The sequence below is a fragment of the Lolium perenne genome, chromosome 4, assembly GCF_019359855.2.
Source record: "Lolium perenne isolate Kyuss_39 chromosome 4, Kyuss_2.0, whole genome shotgun sequence".
NCBI lineage: Eukaryota > Viridiplantae > Streptophyta > Magnoliopsida > Poales > Poaceae > Lolium > Lolium perenne.
The window spans coordinates 109,254,587-109,272,016 of NC_067247.2; the positions used below are offsets into that span (position 1 = coordinate 109,254,587).

A 17,430-nucleotide genomic window follows, 5' to 3' on the forward strand; every position below is an offset into this window, starting at 1 on the left:
TTTTTGGGCGCTCAACCACCTCTATGTTCTGTGTTGGCCGATGAGATGGGAAGGGTCCCTCCTTCGGCGGCAGCAAGGCGAGGCGGTCTCGGAGCCGGATCTTCATCTCTTTGATTTGGTGCTTCTCCTCTTCGCTTGGCACGTCTCTTTCCGTCCGCGGCAGTTCTCCGTAGCTTGTACTTGTGGGCTCTTTGGTGGCGCTGCCGAGTGGAATTCTCTGTAGTTCCTCTAGGGCTTTGCCTCTTTCTTTTACCTTGTTCAAGTTTGTGTAATCAGCACCATTGTATCCTAGCCGGTTGATGGCTTTATTAATTTAAAGCTGGGCTCTCGAGCCTTATGTTTAAAAATCAATCAATTCAGATATGGGGCTAAGCTTCCATTTTAGGAAAAAAAATACAATGAGTCGTTAAATGCCATAAGATGCCGGTTCGACGGAAGACTTAATGGTGAAACTAAGGTATGGAGCCAACCAAGTCTATGAAAATTATATTACCTAAAAAAATGTCTCTGAAAATTATATTACCTCAAAAAAAGTCTCTGAAAATTATTTATATGATAAATTATGTTTGTTTTGTTGCTAATGCGAAGCATAAATATTTAGCAGTTGTTCGAATTTCAAGGTAAAAAATCAGACTTCTTTCTCAAGAAACCACCGTGTGGGCCCGGGGATCCGTTCAGGCCCTTTCAAGCCCAGCTGCCCAAGAAATGCTATTCTTTTACAACTTAACCCCTCGAAGTAGTGATATTTGCCGAGCCACGAGACGACCCGTTTCCTCCCGTAGCTGGGAAGCAACGGCTCATTTCTTCCTCAGACGGCGCGGCGTCCCCAAAACCCTCGAGATCTAGGCAGTTTCTAGCTGTCGATCCCACCCCGGCGGAGCCTCCGGCACCGGAGGCGAGCCCGAGATGCGCCCCAACATCATCACGGAGGTGCGGTTTCCTGTCCCCCAATCCCGATTTCCGGGTGAATTTCTGTGAAGGCGCCTTCGGATCTGATAGGAAACAACTTCAAATTGCGGCGGAGTTCGGCTTGCACCTAAACCCTAGGGATGCCGCGGAGAAGCGCTCCTAAGAATTCGTGGAAAATTGTAGCCCCGTCGATAGGAATTGAGCCGGTTGTTGCGGGGGGTTCGTCAGGGGACTGGTTGCTTGAGTTAAGCTGGACAAGAGGAGGATTACATGTTTTGAGTCGAATAATGATGGGGTTTCTGTCTGGGTAGTGGGCTTAGTTCCCTTGGTTTGCTAATCCTGCTACTCCGCTGTTAGGTTTGTAGGAGATCGCTGTAATATCTCTTAGAGCAGGGTTTCATGCAGTGCGTTCTGCTGGGGTGAACGATAACAGGAAATGTGGCAAATATTCGGCGTTTTATGCTTCATACATATATATTTTTTGTGGATGCAGGCTGGGATTTCAACTAGGCTGAACCAGTGGTGGAGCAGCACCCCGTTCATCACCTCTGGTGTTACCTTAATATGCGCGGCGATATATCTTGTGTGCTTGTTAATTGGATATGACTCTTACAGCGAGATATGCTTCTTGCCCTCTGCGGTGGCCTCACATTTTCAAGGTCTGTTTAGTTCACCTTTCCTATTTTTTTTGCGCAACATAATATGGGTCATGCCTTAAATATGGGTATCTGTGGCAGTGCTGAATCATAGCTCATTCTGGAAAGAGGAAATGTACCATTTACGTTGAACATACAGATCCTGTTAGAGCTCACCTGGTTTAAACCTCTCATCACGCACAGTGATTTTTTTAATGCTGCACATTCAAGTTCCTGTTTATGCATATAACACGAGAAGCGCCAGTTACATGCCATCAATTCATGAAACACCGGTTCTTCTGTTCTACAAGTTAGTACAACCTGCTGAGTGCTGAGATGTTTGTAAATGTTGAAAATAAATGACAAAGGGGCTAATGCTAGATGAGATATGCACTCTTCTTAAAATCCAAATGCTGAAGAGGCTCAAGACTGCTTACCTTGTGCAGTTTATCTTAATACTTCTTGTTTGCTTCTGGTATATCTGACGTGGTCCATATTTTCTTTCAGTGTACAGGGTCTACACATCTGTTCTGTTTCATGGTTCTTTGCTTCATGTGCTTTTCAACATGCTGACCTTTGTACCCCTGGGCACCGAGCTGGAGAGAATTATGGGATCAGTCCGCCTCTTATTCCTGATGTTCCTTCTTGCAACAACCAATGCGATTTTCCATCTCATCGTTGCCTTCTTGGTGGCTTATAATCCTATATCTCCTGTTTCATACCTCGTCGATGAATGTTCCATTGGCTTTTCTGGAGTTATATTCTCAATGATTGTCATTGAGACAAGTCTGAGTGGAGTGCAATATCGAAGGTACATTGCTTCTCTTGTTGTTAATGTTACACTCATTTTGGTGATATACATGAGAGATCAGTTCACATGGGTGGAATTGCGTGTATGCCTATTGCCTACCTAATGTTCAAAAAGTTTGCTTACTCAAATTGTCGAGTTTCAGACCATTTTTGGTACACAGAATACAAGATTGTAACCTGTTGTTCAAAATGTTGAAACATGATAAGGTGGTGTATGATATAAGTAGTAATACTTTTAGACTAGTATGGATATGGTTACTTGATGGCCATTTTTTTAATAACAACCGACTGTGTGTTAGCCAAGCATCTAGAAAAGTTACTGTAACCATTTTCAGAAAGAAATCGCCCCTCTCCTTGAATATCCACACATATCCAACGTTCTGAACAAAGCCATACTTTTTATTCTGTTACATTTATTGCATGTGAAGTAACATTCTCTCTCATTTGCCAGCATCTTTGGTCTCTTCAATGTCCCTGCAAAATGGTATTCATTCTAAGCGCCTCTTTGAATTTCTTCCCATTCAGTTTACTATGTGAAATATACAATCATATTTTATATTTGTCCATTGCCAGGTATGCATGGATTTTGCTTGTACTGTTTCAGTTTCTCGCGAGTAATGTTTCATTACTGGGGCACCTATCTGGCATCTTGTCTGGGTTCGCATGTTTGTCCCTTGTACCCTTTTGACCTTTTCATTTGTTAAGTTTTCATGAGCTAGGTTAGGTATTATCATCCTTGCTGATCTTCTTTATTTCTATCAGACACTTATGGGCTATTCAACTACTTGCTGCCTGGACCATCATTTTATTCTTCTATTGAAGGCTTGTCCATGCTAGTAAGTTTTTTTTGCCAAATTAATTAAATTATCCCTATCATACTGTCTTTCATAATTCCATCTTCCTCAGGGAGATGTTTCTTTTTGTTAATATTTATATAGTCTGAGATATCGGATGTCAGTCTGCTTGTGTTAGGCGTCCTGGCTTTATTCTCTGCACTGGAGGGACTACCTATGGCCAGCTTCCTACATATTCTAACACGTCCACTGCACCAAGGTATTGTTTCCATATTTATTTATATTATCTGGTGCCCATGAAAGTAATAAATTAAGTTAATCAATCTACAGCTCTCTGATAAATCGAAATTTCTGGAGAAATATTTCTTCATGGATGCCAAGTAGGCAGACATCCACTATTCAGACATCTAGTACTCAGGTATGACAAGTAAGAATACATCTCACTATACTAATGTCTGCAAGTGTAATTTTCTGTTGACCTCATCATCTACATACAATTTAGGCGATCATTGTAGTGATATATTTGGTGCAAAACTGTTAGAGCTTCTCCAATCTGATTGGGTTTCACCCATTAAGAAGAAATAATCTTACCATTGTTGTATAGTGGGAGTTTCTAGAGCTGCAATTGTTTAACGTTGATAGTTCTGGTTCTACATGAAGAAACCAAGTTATATGGAGGTAGAGCTAATTGGTTCATGAAGCTTTTCCTGGAAGCTCTCTTGTGAAGCTTCGATGAGCTCTACAAAGACCTATAGAGATTGAATCATTCCATTGATAGAGTATATCATTATAGTAATAGTTGGTTTTGTTACTAATTTTTTGTAACGTGGATTATCTGGGTGAGAGGAAACTTATTCCAAGCATTGCTCTGGATGGTGGATAAAACCAATCAAGCAAAAGTTACACTTGATTGTGCAGTATATGCATTATCAGAAGATAATTTATACCAAATTTATATATGTAACTCTGGAAAATTCCCTTTGGAAACTATAATCATGCTTGATTCCCAATTCATATGTGTGTTAGCTCCTATGTCCTATCCTCTTTCTGGTAGTTCAGTTCGAGGTTATAAATAGCACCTGTTTTTTTTGGTAGCCATCATGATGATGCTGTCCTGAGCTTACAAGGTTGTTCATCTTTATGTAACCAATACACTTGAAAGATATATACACAATCTTTCTGAAATATGGATTATACCTATTATGAAGAGCTTTAAGACTTTGCTGATATTTTCCCATAGGAACAAGAAGATCCCAGATTTCCAGGGAGAGGACGAACACTTGCTTCTACAGGAACTGAACCAACTGCAAGGGAGGCAAGCGCGAATTTGCATGCTAGGTTGTTGGATAACACAACCCCAAGTGACCCTCTAACGAATTCACAGTAATGCATTTTCTACTCGACACTTGGTCAATATAGTACACATTTACATGGTTGTCACATATATAATGAAAGAAGAATTTGATATGAAGCAACTGTGTCTTGGAATAGAAGGATATAATCACAAACATATCTTTTTGATGAAAAACTTCAAGCATATAATCACAAGGTCATTGAAATGCTGATCTTATTTTCATGTAAAAACACTCAGGAAACTTTTTTCCTCATTTTGCAATTATATATATTCTTCCGAGCATTCAGTTAATATACAGTTGTAATTAATGCTAATCATTTTAACCATTTATTGTGATGTTGCAATGCCTATACTAATACACCACCACTATTGGGCTGTTTGCTGTCAAAGGATGGATACCATTGTATACTGCTATGTAGTGTCATATATTTTCTAAGATTCTTTGTCATTTAGCAATTATGTATATATTATCCCAAGCATTCAGCTTATTTATGGTTGTAACTAATATCTGTCGTTTGAAACAAGTTATTGTGATGTTGTGCTTGTTAACAAAATGTAAATGTTGAACCTCATAATACTAATTATCATTTAATACTTTATATAGTGTCGTTTCTTTCTAATACTTGATGCAGTCTATTGCCCTAGCTAACTGACATAATAAAATCAAAGTTGTCTATAAACAGAACTTACATCTATGAACTATCAGGTACCTGTATAAACAATTTCTCTTGTTACCTTTGAAAAGGTTTAGGAAGCCTGTCCCATTTCCTTGTGACATGAAGCAAAACGTTTTTCTTTGATATTACATAACACACATATGAAGTATCAATTATTGCATCTTCTAGCATGAGAAATTGAGAATGTACCAATTGATTTCTACTTTTTTACCTTCGGTATAACAGACATACAGCATTAAACACAGTCAGAGCTGATGCAACAGTAACAGCTGACCAGGTATGGGTTATGTATCCCCTGATTTCTTGTCTAATGTTGCTATGGGTTTAGTAATGATTATTGGACAAATTATTCTATGCAGACTGATACATTTGATGAAGAGCTTAAGAAGCTGGTTGGTATGGGTTTCGAAAAGGTACTACTGCATAGCCTTATCCCACTTATCATGGTAGTCAGCTAGTGCATTGTTTTACAATGTTCTTGGTGTCCAAGAGGTCCACCAATACTAGATTTGAAAGAAATGGGTTACACAAACCAGACTGTTCCCAGTATCATGTGTGGTTGGCTAGTGCAGTGTGTATGATTAGTGGCTTGCTCGAGGATTTAGTAATTGTATTGATGGCCCTGCTAGATGCTAGTTGTGCCATATGTATGTTAGAGGCCAGAACTGTTCTACATATAGGGGTTTCTTATATTTATCTTGTCTTGATGATTAGTGGATTGCTCGAGGATTTAGTAATTGTATCGACAGCCCTGCTAGATGCTAGTAGTATCATATTGCATGAAAAAACTAACTCAAATTGTAAGTCATATGTTATGGTAAGAGGCCAGAACTGTTCTACATATAGGGGTTTGTTATATATATCTTGTCTTGACGACTGCAAGAATCTCATGGATGGATTGGTTTCCTTGCTGCAGACTCAGGCCGAAGTTGCTCTTGCCGCTGCAGACGGAGATCCAAATGTTGCTATTGAGATTCTCATGAGTCAGCAGGTTTGTACTTATGTTATGCTTGCATTGTCTTCCATTAACTGTTCAGAGGTATGTGATTTCCCGTGACATTACTGTCTTTTGCCTTGTGAATTTTTTCCAGGATTAGAGATTGGCCATGCAATATATTCAAATGAAGCGCCGTTATCGGGCCACACATCTATTATGAAGGTTAGGCTCAGAGCAGATAGTGGGATTGGAGAACAGAGCATAGAGGAAATCTTTGTGGGAGAATGTTTGTCGAAGAAGATGCCGTTGACCATGCTTTTTTGTAAAGGCGCAGAAGCTGCTGCCTGGTTCCTTGTGTTTCTCAAATCTTGTATGTACTGAACATGGAAATGTCGAGGGCTCCAGGCATCGGCTGACTGATTATATCATCGCTTATAAACATTCTCTACAACCAGGCATTGGCCGTTTTGGATTGAACGTTGAACATTCTCTAACAGTGAAAGAGTCCAAAGCGACAGTTCAGTTAAAATGTAACCAGGTCAAAGAAAAGTTAAAATGTAACCTAAAATTACTACCTCCATCCCAAGGCTTAAGTCTTATATTCTTTTTGAAAAGTCAAACTAAATAAGTTTGACCAAAATTTTAGAAGAATCTATCAACAAATATGATATTTTGTAGATATCATATGAAAATATATTTCATTATCTGTCGTCAAAGTCACCCCATCTCAGTAGATTTGTTGGCTTCTTGGGTCTGCCTCTGCCAGCTCGTCATCTGGCCTACCAGGCATCGGCGATGCTCCAGGACCAAGAGGCAAGGCGCAAGTACAGCCAACATGGGGCGCTCGTAGGCAAATACGAGGACAGTCAGAAGACCGTTCCATTTTTGTCTCGGATGGAATTTTTGCACAGGCAAAAGAGACTGAGCTCTGAGTTTGGTTAAGTAGTCAGCATCATCACGAGTCGACCATGCTAGGCTTACTTTTTTTTTAGAAAGTCAAACTATGTCAAGTTTGATCAAGTTTTTATCAAAAATCATTAACATGGAAAATACAAAATCAGTATCATTAACCCTACAAGATTTCATATGCAACAAAGCTTGTCTGATCCCATTGCACGAAAAATGAGATTCTTACAAAGAGGCGTGACTTGTAAGTGGATGTTAAATTTTCTATAAGAAGTAGTGCACATGATTCATTAGGAAAATAATCCTATGAGTTTTAGTACACAAATCAAACGACCACCGTAGGAAAACTTCCAAGCTATTGAATCCTCCAAAATTTCCATGGGAATTCTTCTAATCAAAGAGGACATTAGAATATGTAACCCTGGAGTACAAAAAGTACCACTCCCTACAAACCCTACATCCACATGGAAAACACAATGCACCCATATACAGAAATGCAACCAGCAAAATAATTCCATACCTTTAGAACAAAAGGCTAGTGAAGGGGAGTCTATAAACTGATGGGGATTAGGGATATAGGACTACCATGGAAATTTAAAATCCATGATACACGCAATGATATTTCCATTCATGATCAAAGTAGACGGCGTTGAATACGACGGTAGGCACTGCCCAACTTGGATGAAAGATGACCCGTGATGAAGAGTTTGAGCAGTCGCGTAGAGCGCTCCCCAAAAACCTAATTCGGTCTCTCCCGTACATGATCGCAAAGGGTATTGTTTCCAGAGACCTGCTCTCCCGTTCGCCAGTGCACACCGATGGGCGGAATGGAGTAAGCTGCGGTGGCGGAGGAGTAGCACGGTCCAGAGCTGGAGGAACACTCTCCGGAGAAGGAGGAGCTGGTCGAGATGCATGAGGAGGACTTGGAGGAACATATGGTGGTGGAAGAGTCCATCGTGGCATCAATTGGATCATAATTCCTACTAATGGTCTAAATAAATCTGAACAAAAGTAGTGTTGAAGAATGATGCTGCATTTCCAAAGCAGTCATATTTAGCCGAGTAATCACAACACTTTTTTTCAAGAGAAAAGTAAAACTAGTATGCAAAATTTATTTTCTTATTTTTGATAAATTTTGGCTGCATTGTGTCATGTGTTTTTACATTTTTATTTATACTAGAGTTCCTTAAACGATAGTTTTTCCTGCTATATGTATGTCTCAGCGAGCTCTGGCATTCCAAACACGAACGCGAGTTTACTATAGTTTCATACTAAGTACAGGGCAGCTAAAATGTAATAGGAAAACATAAATGTTATGTAGCAGAATATTTTCTCCAGATGCACGGTGACGCACACCAGAAAATCAGCCTCGGTCATCATTGGGCTCTTTCTCTGCAGTAAGAAGCACCTCCAGCCGCTCATCGAACAACGCCGCACTCTCATCATCTCTCCGATAGCCCAGCAGCCGCAATTCTCAGCCATCTCCTTTGCAAATTATTAACAAGATTGTCAGCTGGAGCGCTTTTTCGCGACGCCAGAAGCAATGGTCGGAACTCCCTCGCCTCTGCAAATGTCTCGAAGTTGCAGGCCATGATGTCCAGGCAGTGCTCCCTCACCTCGACAACGTCGTACATGTCTGACAGCGTCAGCCAGCGGCATAGCTGCGCCGGTGAGACGCGGTTCAGAACTAGGTGTGGCAGCAGCAACTTGGCCACAACTGGCTTAAGCTGAAATAGCAGGTACCTCGACGCGACGTTGAAAAGGTCTTCCGCCTGAGTAAGAGGATCATCGCCTAGATCCTGTAGCTCATCCGTATAGATGTACTCGAGCATCTTCTCAAACGCTTCTGCATTCACGTCATGCTCCTCAAGAACATCATAATGGTGCTGACGAAAATCGGTTCGTCGAGACAGCCTGGTTCTGAAGTATTCTGACCTCAGGGCGAGAATCATCTGGTGGCAACGGAAGACCCTGTCGCCTACTTTTATGCGTACATCAGCAGTATCGTCGTACTCGGAGCTTATACCGCGGGTCTTGAGAGGACTCTTGTTGCGGCGATCTTCTTTTCTGGAGTTAGCTAGACAGTCGTGCAAGATCCGCCGGAGCGCCGACGAGAGGCGGTCCGGTGCGAACCGGCGTTGCAAAACGAAACGTTTCTGTGGACATCCCCGGTCCAGGTGCCTCGCTCCTTCCCCTCGACGCTTGCGAGGAAATAACCTGTCGATCGTCTCTAGGAGTTCGTCGCACTCGCAGGTTTCGCAGACTCGCGCCAGATCTTCGATGTGTTCCATGGCCACCTCGAGCCTGTCGGAGTAGAAGTAGCGGACGAGGCCGTACGTGGCCTCGAAGGACGGGCTATAGCTGTCGAAGGTCACCCTCAACGCCTTGCGGTTTCGCCACGACGTCGCGAGTTCCCTACGGAAGTACGGGGACCGGGCGGCGAGGATGACCCGGTGGGCCTGGATGGCTCTTCCTTCCACGTACAACGTGATGTCCGGCGACAGCTCGGCGCCGGCAGCATCCGTTGGCGGCGCGGAATCGTCGCCGGCTGGGTTGCAGGCGAGGAACACCGGCAGGAGGGTGGCGGGAAGCCCCGCGCGCGGGTCCGCCTCGTACTCCCGGAGGAGTCTCCGTATGCCCAGGTTGAGCGCCGAGAGGTAGCAGCGCTTGCCCTCGGAGGTGCTCTCGGAGTAGTCGGCGCCAGCGTCGAGCAGCATCCGCGCGGCCTCGCGCTGGCCGGTGACGCAGGCGTGGTAGAGCGGGAAGGCGTCCCATGGGTCATACGCGTTCACGTCGGCGCCGGCTTGAATCAGGCGGGCGAGCGTGGCGCAGTCGCCCGCGCGCGCCGCCTGGCAGAGTTCCAACTGGATACCGGCGGCCGGCGATCCGGTCTCTTTTTTGATTTTTGAGATGATCAATCCCATCGCTTGATTGTGCGTTTGCTAGCTGCTTCTCGGGTTCGATTTTCTAGATCATCAAGACGTACGTACAGCCGCTGTTGGCAATAATCTTGAGTAGAGATTGTTGTCTAGTTGGAGTCAAAGTTTTTGTGTGTTAGTGTAGTTACTTGGTAAAGTAACAATTATCTAGGTATACTAGTTTTTCTACCAGAGTTAAGGTGGAGTTGTGTAAAGTCGAGTCCTGGTCCGTATAGGATTTAATAGGCAGAGCTAGTGTCCTATACGTGCTAGTAGTATAGGTCATATACGTATTGGTTTAGGGTTGTTCTAGTTCTAGTTAGGTACGTGCTAATAAGATTCTAGTTCGGTTAGGAATAGACATGTACGTCCAAGTTTGGGTCGGCAGGTTCTAGCTAGGCCTTGGTCCTTTATATACAGGTTCTAGCTAGGCCTTGGCGATAAATTTTGTCTCCACGTTTATTCGTGTAGTTTAATATGATCGATTCGTGGGTGAATTCCAACAACCGCCCGATATTTAGGCACGATCGGCAAAGCTTCCCTTCTCCTCTATATCTCGGAAAGTTATGCTGTTAGCTTATAGACTCTACTACTCGTTTTTTCCGGGGAGACTACTGCTCGATTGACTTGTGATACCTAATAAGCCTAATACGTTAAAAGATGATCATACAAACCTAATATGGAGTATATATAACATATACTCCATTACTCCAAATTGCAACACAATCCACACTCTCGCAGACGTGCACGTACATCTTCAAGAACATCTACAAATTACTCTAGTTTGATATCCTGCAGATGAAAAATCCACCTACGGAAACGACTCAAACTATACCAGTACCACAGCTTGGATGGTTTCAGCCGGGCAAAGCATGCATCTTCCCAACGACTGAGATTGTGTGTCCCTAGAGCTTTAACACAAGGCCAATTGGACAATGGTCGTCGGATGTTACATCCGGAATAATGTACGAACCATGAACCTGTATCAATGGTCGATCCGGGTGCAAGAAACTAATCCAATCGCCAACCTTGTGTAAGTGAACAGCAAGATACTAAAATTACATAAGCTTTCATTTTGGCAAAAAGATAAGAAAGTAAAAGGCCTTCAATGCCTTAATTTTTTGACAGAGTTCTTGTCTGTACTGCAAACTGTGGCTGTAACTCAACATTGACCATACTTTTCTCTAAATCATAACATCTTGATTTTATACAATTTGGGTAGGATATCCTAGATAGATATGTCTACAATTTTGGAGTATGAATTCATGTTATAACAGTATTCCCACAGAATAATCTTTCAATCAAGGGTGATTGAATGAACATTTCATTTCATTTCAAGATGGTAAGAGTTCCCTTTTCGGTATAACTTTTCATGCTGTAAGTTGAGGAACAAAGAAGATTGAACAAAAAGGGGAAAGAGATAAAACTATTAAAATTAGGAAAAAGAAGACTGAACAAAAGAATGAGAAAATAAGAGGAACTATTAGAAGTTAGGAATTAAGTACTCCCTCCGTCCAATGAAATAAGTCTGATATTTGTCTAACTTTAGATATATGTAGACATTAAATGGTACTAGATACATCTTATTTCTGAACATGTTTCGTGAGACGGAAGGAGTATAACAAATAAGGCTGAAGAACAATCTAAGATGCAGCTACTAAAGAATGATAGTGAGATAACAAAAGATTAAAATGTTGAACTGAAGAAAATAATCATAGCTGATGAGAAAGAAAGATAAGATAAGAAGATTGAGAAAAAAATGAAAAGGGCAATAAGAATGAAGACTGATGTGAAAACTGAAGAAATGAAAGGCTGAGGAAATGAGATTGATGAAAAGAAGAACTTGGTTGATTGAGGAATGAAAGAACATCACTCTTTAATGATCTACTCCCAATCAGAACATCTATTTGTTTTCGTCAAAAAATGACCTACTCCAAATTGAATGATTTACTCCAAAACTGACCTACTCCAAATCGAGTATTACAAATTGAATTGAAGCTATGAACCCTGCATCTGAAAAAATATACCACTAGATAATTAGTCCATCAAACTATCCCGCTCGGATTTCCGTGTACGTCTGTACTTGAAATGAGAAAATAGATCAACAACAAAATGACTAATTTGGTACTTGAATTATCATAGCTGCTAGTAATATTATACTTGAATTCAGACTGAACTAGTCATTACAAACAAAAAATATCTAAGGAGCGGACAACATATCCACACCATCCAAACCCCATCAAAACATGTACGTAGTTGTTTTTATGACAAAATGACCTATTGCAATTGAACTGAACAAAAATCGATAGATACACGTCCATTAAACTATCCCCCAAAATGACCTACTCCAAATCTGATTTGCTTGCCAACTAAATGAGGAAACAGATCCACAACAAAATGACAACACCAACGAAATTGGAGAGATATTCCACTAAATTAATGAAATTCGTTATCATACATACTCAGATCGACAGAACTAAGAAGACGGTGAGCCGGGTCCGTAGGAAATCGATGCATATTCCACAATTCAGACAGCTGACTTAACCGTGACACTCAGTTACATGAAAACGAAAGTAAGAGCATCTCCACTCGTCTCCCCACAGAGCCCCCCACGGCCACTTTTTTTCATCCGGACGGCGAAAAACGGCCCAGTCAGGCCCCCGGTTCCTCGTTTTGATCCGGATTTGAGCCTATTTTCGTCCGGACTCCCCATGCCATCCCCGGCCCCCCGGGGAGCGCTCGGGGACTCCGGATGAAGCTAAACCAACCGCCCACGCCCACGTGTCTCCTCTTTCGTCCGGATTCCCCGAGCCGTCCTATTTTTCCCCGAAAAACGCCGCTTGGGGAGCACACGACTGGAAATATACTGCCCCCCACGCCAAATCTTCCTCCAATCCGGACGAAAATTTCGCCGGATTTAGGCGTGGGGAGCGCCAACGAGTGGGGATGCTCTAAGCATTCCTCTTGTCGTTGGACTCGTGCTCTGGTGACATTATCCAGCAGAATATACTTCCATCAATCTTTTTTTGCTTGTTTGAAAGTAGCTTATCACGTGTATCACGCGATTACTTCCATCAATCTTGATGTGTATTTTATGAGAAGTGTTAAAGTTTGATGAGGCCAGGCCATGACGGCTAATGATGTTGACGGTGGGGGAGACAGTTTAATCGGAGGTATTTCATGGACATAATATAGTCAACCTGGAGTATATTCCGGCGCAATATAGAAATTACTCCTCCATTCATATAAGATGTTTTAGCCTTTTGTAGTTCACCTATTTTGGTATGTATGTATCTAGTCTACTTTTCGTACGTAGCTTCACTCATTATGTTGTATATCTAGTTCACTTTGAAATGTCGAAAACGCCTTATATTTAGGAAGAGAGGGAGTATATATGAAATGGGAATAAACAAACTATCGATAGTGGTGAAATAGAAGCTCCCTATTTGTGTGCATTTGCAACCATTTATTTGTATACAACTTTATACCTGAAAAATAATAAAATTTTATGGAAAATTCAGAAGATTAAAGACGAAATAAAAAATCATGGAAAATGACATGATAAATACCATAACAAACTTAGCAACATCCCAAACTTAATTCGTACTCGTTGAGGATAAAGATGGCAGAAAGAAATATCTTCCGAAAGCTTCTTATCATAATTGATAAAGATGACTTATTTGAGACCTCAATTTGATCAATTTGAGCCAATACGATAGCCATATTTTCGTACAATTTGATTGTTTGTGCTGCTTTTGGATATTTCAAAAAAAAGGCCCGCGGTCAAAATACGTCGGGCCGCTGGAGACACCCGACGCAGACGAACGCATGACCATTTTCATGTCCCGGGGCTTCGCAAATGGACGCAGACGGTCAATTTAGACGGCCGTTTTGCGTCGCTCCGCTAGAGATGCCCTAACCGAGATTTGTAAGAAACTATTACCCAACAATTTTTTCTGTTCGTACATGTAGGACTGGGATCACTAACCCCACACCCAGTCGTCATCTATGCCGACAGTCAATGGGCTAACAATTCAATTTAGATCCTAGAAATATGGTAAATACTACAGATCGCGATTCGATGGAAAGAAATCGTCGGACCCTTCCCTTCCCATGCCATCCATCTCGTTTCGATCGAACCGAGTCAAGATTGCCAATATAATTTTTCAGCCCTTAACCATGCACCTTCCCACCTATTACGCCCACCTCCTCAGATCGAGCGCCTGCACTACACCATGGCTTATTCCGTTGCCACCGCGTTTCTTCTCTCACCACTGCACGTCAGATGTCGCCATTGGGCCGCACCCCTCCATCTGTTGCCGACCACTGCACCTCCTAGCTATCGGATCTACTCCTGCACCGTCACGCATGTTGTCCGACTGATGGGAATCGTCTTCGTGCATCTGAGACGACCGGCGCCAGGCACTAGGGTCGATGGCATCTTAGCCGGAGCTACCCGACTATACTTTGGCTGAAGCACCTTGTTGGAGTTTGCTTCCATATGTTCCTACTATTTTCCCGGCGCACGTCATCATCATGTGCGATCAGTTCGGTGACGACGAAGAGGAGCCATGCCGAGTAGGCTGGCTCCACAAACAACTTCTAGAAATTAGACGTATCTGACACCATAGGCTAATAAGTATAGTGGTGAATCTTAACCCTCTGAATCATAGGAGGCATGCAAGACACACATGATAGTGGCGAGTGTCATGGTTACAAGAATACAATTTGTACTGAACGTTTATACCAATAACTTTGTAAACATGGTACAATCATACCAGCTATTTTTTTCTATTACTTATTTAACACACTTAATCACATTTTACTGCTACATATTAGTTTTAGTGTTCCTCATTATTGTCCGTTAAAATCTTTATCATTAAAAATCACACTTGTCTTGTAGTAAATTTAAATGTATTTTTAACACGGGTTTTTATTTATTTTAAAATGTTGTTCAAACTATATAGTAATGTGTATTTGTGGTAAACGATCTAAAGTGTATGGTCCAAACTTAAATATCAGTTTCTAAAAATATCTGAGATTAGTAATCATGTTTGATGTATTTGGTTTTAATGGTTGTTTCTAGTGTTTAAGTATGTGCATTTATTTTAAAATATTTCTAGTGTCTCAATTGAATGATCACCTATTCTAGATTGGGATTACTGGTACTCCCTTCGATTCATAATAAGTCTCATTATTATAACCAAATGAGGTTTAATTATGGGCTAAGCTACTCTACCTCCGAGAAACTCAGATACCCTCGCTTCACTAGTAGAAAACAAGTCTTTTGTTAGGAGCTGCAAGGAGCATTAGTCTCGGCCGTGATTTGATTCGGGACTATTGCTAGCAATAGTCTCGGTTTCAACGGCTAGAACGTGCGGCCACCTCTAGCCCCGGTTCGATCGGGACCTTTAGTCCCAGTTGGTATCACCAACCGAGACTAAAGGAGATGTTGTGGGTGCGATCACCTTTAGTCCCGGCTAGTATCACCAACCGGGACTACATGTCCATCTCTATATATACTCTATCCCTGCTCAAGGTTGTGAGCCACACTTAGTTTTTTCCCTTCCTAGCACAAGAGGTGTATGTTGGTTGCCTTTCTCTTCTTATGCACAAGAGGTGTTTGATGAAATGGCTCAAAGCATGTCTCACCTGAGTTCACACAATACAAATATGATATGAAGTGCCCGAGCCACACTTAAGCTTTCTCCTTCTTTTTTCCTTCTCGATCGAGGTTAATAACTTTATCCTTTCATTCGTCATTGATAAAATGCATGTGTCGATGTACATCACTTCACTATTCATGATGTTTTGTAATGGTTTCTGATGTACTTAATTGTATAATGCAGATGAGCCCGTAATGGATGTACGTTGACCGATGTAGTGACGAGTACATTGATGGCCTGAAAAGTTTTCTCCAAGTCACCGTGAAAAACAAACGGGGAGGTTTTATGTGTTGTCCATGTGTTGTCTTCCAGAATAAGAAGGATTACTCTTCCTTGGACACCCTTCACATCCACCTGCTTCAGTCCGGTTTCATGCCCAGCTATAATTGTTGGACCAAGCACGGAGAAAGAGGGGTTATGATGGAAGACAATGAAGAAGAAGAGGATGATGACATCTATTGTAACACCCCGGCCACCCCTCGACCGGGCATGTCACCCCTGTCAGCTCTTTAGGATCTCTAGACTAGCCCCACAGACCAACACATGTCTTTCCTGCGCAGTTTATCCTCACTCGTGCGCACCGGGGAAGTACTTCCCAGTCGTTCACCCATCCTCAAATCGCTCCGGGCCAAGCATGCTTAACCTCAGAGTTCTTTGGAGATGAGCTTCCAGAAAAGAAGTTGCAACTTATTGGTATGAGTATTCTATCAATCCTATTAAGCCCTAGGCCATGATGTCACACTCATCCCCCCTTAGAAGATCGACGCCCTCGTCGATCAACCCCAAGCCAGGAACGTCCCCTCTTGGCACACATCTGTGCGTCCAGTGTCGGCACATGTGCCGACACATGTGCCATGCCGTGTGCCACGACGGGCCACACCAGCCATGCGTCACATGCCCGATCCCCTGACCCGCACACACCCGTGTAACAGTGAAGGTTGGCTGTGATACCAAATGTAACACCCCGGCCACCCCCCGACCGGGCATGTCACCCCTGGCAGCTCTTTAGGATCTCTAGACTAGCCCCACAAACCAACACATGTCTTTCCTGCGCACTTTGTCCTCACTCGTGCGTACCCGGGAAGTACTTCCCGGTCGGTCACCCATCCTCAAATCGCTTCGGGCCAAGCACGCTTAACCTCGGAGTTCTTTGGAGATGAGCTTCCAGAAAAAAAGTTGCAACTTGTTGGTATGAGTATTCTATCAATCCTGTTAAGCCCTAGGCCATGGTGTCACACCTATCCTATGTTCCCTGAATACGGTGATACTGCAACGGTGGAAGCAAAAGATCAGGAGGCATCAACTGAGCCTGCTGATGATCTTGGTCGGGCCATTGCTGATGCAAAGAGAGATTGTGGAACTGAAAAGGAGAGGTTGAAGTTCGAGCATATGTTAGAGGATCACAAGAAATTGTTATACCGAACTTGCGAAGATGGCCAGAAAAAACTTGGTAGCACACTGGAATTGTTGCAATGGAAGACAGAGAACGGTGTGACTGACAAGGGATTTGAAAAGTTGTTTAAAGCCTGAAAATAATGAAGAAGCAGCTTCCAAGGGGTAACGAATTGCCCGCCAGTACGTACGAATTAAGCGATGAAGGTTGTCTGATCTCTAGGATTAGACATGCAGAAGATACATGCATTAATGACTGCATCATCTACCGCAATGAGGAGTACAAGAATTTGAATGCATGCTCGGTGTGCACTGCATTGTAGTATAAGATCAGACGAGATGATCATGGTGATGTTGAGGGCGAGCGCCCAAGGAAGAGTGTTCCTGCCAAGGTGATGTGATATGCTCATATAATACCACGGTTAAAACGTT

General features: G+C 42.5%; 2 protein-coding genes across 3 annotated transcripts; one reads left to right on the forward strand and one right to left on the reverse strand.

Moving 5' to 3' along the window:
• Positions 1–746: 746 nt before the first annotated feature.
• LOC127293629 (rhomboid-like protein 15) lies at positions 747–6,570 on the forward strand. 2 transcript variants are annotated; one of them, XM_051323270.2, is made up of 13 exons: positions 747–930; positions 1,403–1,568; positions 2,052–2,355; positions 2,806–2,838; positions 2,928–3,019; positions 3,117–3,190; positions 3,313–3,407; positions 3,479–3,566; positions 4,389–4,486; positions 5,405–5,456; positions 5,539–5,592; positions 6,096–6,170; positions 6,271–6,570. In XM_051323270.2, the coding sequence occupies exons 1-13, from the start codon at positions 907–909 to the stop codon at positions 6,274–6,276; spliced, it is 1,161 nt and encodes a 386-aa protein (XP_051179230.1). In that variant the 5' UTR covers positions 747–906; the 3' UTR covers positions 6,277–6,570. The 2 variants fall into 2 exon arrangements, with proteins under 2 accessions (XP_051179230.1, XP_051179229.1); XM_051323269.2 differs by having other exon boundaries at positions 748–930; positions 4,389–4,531.
• A 1,894-nt stretch (positions 6,571–8,464) lies between these two features.
• Positions 8,465–9,946, reverse strand: LOC127347075 (BTB/POZ domain-containing protein At2g04740-like). The gene has a single exon (XM_051373302.1). It carries the CDS (start codon positions 9,944–9,946, stop codon positions 8,465–8,467), a length of 1,482 nt encoding a protein of 493 aa, XP_051229262.1.
• Positions 9,947–17,430: the final 7,484 nt, after the last annotated feature.